The following is a 4,818-nucleotide window of genomic DNA, read 5'->3' on the forward strand; positions in this document are numbered from 1 at the left end:
TATAAAAAGTAAGTAGACATATAGTTGATATTCCTCTATTATATAGAATTGGTTACAAAATACTAGGTAAAATTACACTTTTACAGACATATTTGACAGTTAGAGAATATATTATGTAAATATTTTAATTTTAAATTTTACTAATCAATGCTCTTGACAATAAATATAGCAACAATTTGCATTCAATTATTTAACGCCAACTATCTATTTTAAATTAAAAATGATATTAGAAAATAATTTTTATATTATTTATCCCACAATGACTTTAAAAGATATTTTCTGATGTCCTTATCAATATTTTATAGTTTTTTGTAAAATATATAATTAGCTATATTGGTAAAAATTACTGATTGTCATTTGATAATTAGATATACTGTAAATCTACGACATATAATATTCCACTGTTTGTATTGTGCTTTAATTTTTTTATTTAATTTATGATTTAATTTTATCAAGAGTTTTATAATTATATTTTACTTTTATTAAGATAAATAAATTAAAATCACTCACTTTATAAAAAATTATTTTTGATATATTATATTATTTAGTAATTTTATGGATCTATTATTAATAATTATAATACATTTCACTTTTGTCTTAAGACTTATCTTTGGCTTATATTCCATTTCTTAAAAAGCATTTTTGGTTCACTTTTTTTATATATAAATGTTTTTTTCCAAAAATGTATAAATTATGATGAATAGTTTTATAAAAAAATATCAACTTTTACATTATTTCTTTCAAATTATTGTTTAAGATATATGCATACATTTTTGGGGGTCAGTGAGTGGGGGGAGGACTAAGGGGGATATTTTTTATTAGCTTAAAATGATATTCACAGAAAGTGATAAATTTCTGAAGGGGGGGGTTTCCCCTTGATAGCTTATAATTGATATAATAAAAATATTATGCAAATTTTGTAAAGATAAATTAAAATAATTTGTAAAATTTTGTAAAGATAAATTAAAGGTTTTATTTTGGCATCCTACATTTGCATGGTTAACTGAAGTTATAGGTTCATCTGTTAATATAGATATTGAAAAAAAAATTAATTAATTAATACGTACCGATAACATGACATAGTGAGGATATTGGAAAATTATAATATAGATTACTTGTGAACGAGTTTGTGTCATCATGGTTTAACTTATGTTAGTAAACTGAATATTTAATACTAAACGAAATTGATTTTTACTCAATATAAAACGAATATAAAATTGAGAATTTATAAAATACTAGTAGATAGCCCGTCAAAAATGACGGAGAATGAGAATTTTATTCGTTTTTTTAAGAAAGATGTTACCTTTTATTTAAAAATCATATCCAATTTATATAATTTTTTAATCCCCCCCCCTCCCCATTTAAGTCAAGTCCAAGCAATGTCATTGAGTCCAACCCATTAGGACTAAGAGTGGAAACTATTATTTGAGTCAAAATATATTTAAATGAGCTTGTACGTAATACCAAAATTCTTTATAAATCTATTACTGGTTACATAAGACTAACATTTAATATTAAAAAATTTCAAGCCAGGTCCAAGCTCATAATATTTGAAAAAAATTTCCACGCGTTCAAGACCTTATAATTTATCTCAAATCTAGCTCAACCCATAATAATTTTGAAAATTTTTTCCTAGCCCGGCCCATAATAATTTGTATAAGATATTCCCAAGTCAGGTGCAAGCAAAAATCTTGAGGAATATTTTTCAAGCCCAGTCCATCACATATTAAGTTTCAAAACTATTTCCCAAACCCGGAGATAGTTAAATTTCTAAATAATTTATCAACACATGAAGGGGAAATCTCGGATTTACCAATTAGTGGGTTAACTCCTTTTATCAAAAAATTTGATAAGAGCTATCTATATCTTTTGTTAAGTACAAAAAAATGCTATCTATTTAAATTACAAAAATGTCATTCAATACTAATGAAACTTATATGCAATTTATTTATATATTTTTTAAGAAATTTGTTTTTCTTGCCGTATAAATTTAGGTATTTTTTTTTAAAAATGCTGAGGATTAATTATTACTCTGTGTTTCTGGTAAAAATGAATTCATTTCAAGCGTAGTTCTTTATTATTTTGTCTACCAGTAACTCTAGAACGGGTAAGGCGTTTGTTTATTCGTCATTATTTTCTTTGCTTATCTTTAATAATATAATCATCATAAAGTGTTACTGATAATTCCATTAAAAGAGCGTAGATCTTCAAAGCATGTAGGCCCAGTAACATTAAGTAATAGTCTTAAATAAAAAACCTCACCCTCTTTAGGAGAAACTGTGCGTATACGGCCTATAACTTTATTACCACCCCTTTTTCGTTTTAACCACTGTTTAGATAGAGGTTTCCACACATAATATCTTACAAAATCTGCATAAATATAATGTCTGGCATCTGTGTCAAGTTGATTAATTTTAAACCATTCGGTTAATTTTGTACCAGGATTTTTAGTTAAGATATTATTGATATCAGTATTTGATTGAAAAAGGATTATATGTTGATTGGGTAGATGAAGGTCTAAACGATAGACTGCAGGAGAATGATCCTGCATTTCAAAATCCAAAGTACGCCATAGCGATTCTATGGCGGATATATATCGAGCATCAATGATCTGGGTAGTTTCATCAACATTATTAATGGAAACGGAAGCAGTAGTTCTGTCATGGAAGGTATTTTATGGACTGGACAGATGAACAAATTTCTACATTTATATGTGCATTATATTTTTTTGATAAATGTTTATTATAAGGAATAATCCAACGGTTGTTAAATATAAATCCGTTTAATTTTTTTTGGAAGGTAACGCCATCATTTCGTCGCCTATATAAAGGATAACCATACTTATCAATAGAAGAGGTATCCACAAATGATTTAGGATATTTTTTCGAGCATTTTCCATCAATCATACAGGGACTATTAGGAAATGTTATACCACATGGCCCATGTGTATTAAAATTGCTAATAATTTGAAACAGCTTAGGCTCAGTTATTTTGTTAGGAATTTCAGAACAAACTACATCATCATAAGTATCAGCCGTTGGTAGCCTATGAGATTTATCTAGTATAAGGCACATATAACAATGAGGCAAACCTCTTTTCTGGAATTCTATGACATCTATATAAGCGATTACTTTGCCAAGAACATGATAATAGAGCAAATCCTTTTTTAGACATTTTAATTTTTGACGAAAAACGCGACAAACTAAATCTGGGCGGTCGTTTGGGGTCTGATGAGGAAATAATTCACGCATTATTTTATCCCATTTAGGGTTGCAGGTGAAAGTAATGAATAATGATGGTTTACCAAAGCAGCGTACAATAGCCATTGCGTCCTGATAAAGCTGATGCATATGCCTTGGGCCACCGGTAAAAGAAGAAGGCAAAATTATTCTTCTGCCAAGATTGTCAGCATTAGTATCTCCCTCTAAAATAGCATCATGTATGCCTTGATAGAGTTCGGCGCGTAATTTGGATTGATTATTACGTATAAAATTTAATCGAAGCGTTTCCTGTTTGGCATAACTGTCGACAATAAATTGGTGAAAAAGACGTTTGGATCTTAAAATAACATTCTCATCATCCTGCCTGACCATAAAGCGATAGGCCTAGTACTCTCTGCAGGTAACATATTTATTAGTTGAGTTTCTATAATGAATGGATGGATGGTATCCAATATCGCCTCTGGGAAATAGAAGAACATATTGCAAGGGATCGTATGAGGAATGGAGCTCATTAATACGTCTTAAAGGACCAGATAGAGTTTTTAAGATAATATCTCTATGGGCTATATGATCACTGCCATCACCAGGTAATAATACTGCTATTTTAGATGAGGTAGGTTTATTGCGATAACGTACGTCAAAACTTGGAGTAGATTTTAAGTTTAAGGATATGTTAGGAACGCCAGTAGTCATAGAAGATACTCTCAAAAATTGAGAAGCAAAGGGGTTGTAGGTGTGAACAATATCCTGCAATTCCATTAAAAGACAACGATCTAAAAACGGAACCTGGTTATGTCTGTTTTCTATCTCATTTATACTATCATGTATATATAATTGGGCAAATTTAGGAGTTTCCCCTAATGTTGGTAGGAGTGAACCAATGCGATGATGAACCTGTCCATTAATTTGAAAGGTATAATTACCTGATCGCGAATTGGATAAATTATTATTTATATTAACTCCTAGTGAAATGAATGACAGTGCGGAATTATAAGCTCTTATGTTTGTTAAAAAGTGGGATGATGAACAATGATTCCCGGTAAATAAACGTAATAAATTTGGTGGTAATTGGGAAATTTTAGATAAAAATACCTTCCCATTCACAACATGTAGAAAACTGAATATTTCTACATGAGCTTTTTGATAATTTTTCTCCATTCCACATTTTAGCATTGCAGAAGGCGCATATTTCTGTCATATTTCCGATATCTAATATAGGTGAGTGGTGGTCATCAAATATATGTCGAAATATACATGGTAGAGGTGCCATAGGGAATGTGGTAGTGATTATAGAAATATCATTTGACGGTATCTGGGTGATTATAAAATAAACCTATATATATAAAACATTAAAAATCTGCAAGGGAGTTAATATCAGGCGTAGGTCCTTATTATCCTGCATACCTGTAATTCTAGAACGGGTAAGGCGTTTGTTGAGTCGCCATTTTTTTCTTTGCTTATCTTTAATAGAAATATCATGTTTTGTAGCTATGTGAGGGATTAAGTTTGGGTTAACCTAAAATAAATAAGGAAATCAGGCATAAATATAAAACATTATTATTGAAATAAAACGAACATTTGTACTGAACCTGTAAAG

General features: G+C 29.6%; 1 protein-coding gene across 1 annotated transcript; it reads right to left on the minus strand.

The window, feature by feature from the left end:
• Nucleotides 1-2,120: 2,120 nt before the first annotated feature.
• LOC135930765 (uncharacterized) lies at nt 2,121-3,593 on the minus strand. The gene is made up of 3 exons (XM_065467554.1): nt 2,842-3,593; nt 2,258-2,657; nt 2,121-2,147 (listed from the first exon to the last, which is right to left on the minus strand). Exons 1-3 carry the CDS (start codon nt 3,591-3,593, stop codon nt 2,121-2,123), a joined length of 1,179 nt encoding a protein of 392 aa, XP_065323626.1.
• Between the last annotated feature and the right edge of the window lie 1,225 nt (nt 3,594-4,818).

Source organism: Gordionus sp. m RMFG-2023, chromosome 1, assembly GCF_954871325.1.
Source record: "Gordionus sp. m RMFG-2023 chromosome 1, tfGorSpeb1-WG-v2, whole genome shotgun sequence".
Lineage (NCBI taxonomy): Eukaryota > Metazoa > Nematomorpha > Gordioida > Chordodea > Parachordodidae > Gordionus > Gordionus sp. m RMFG-2023.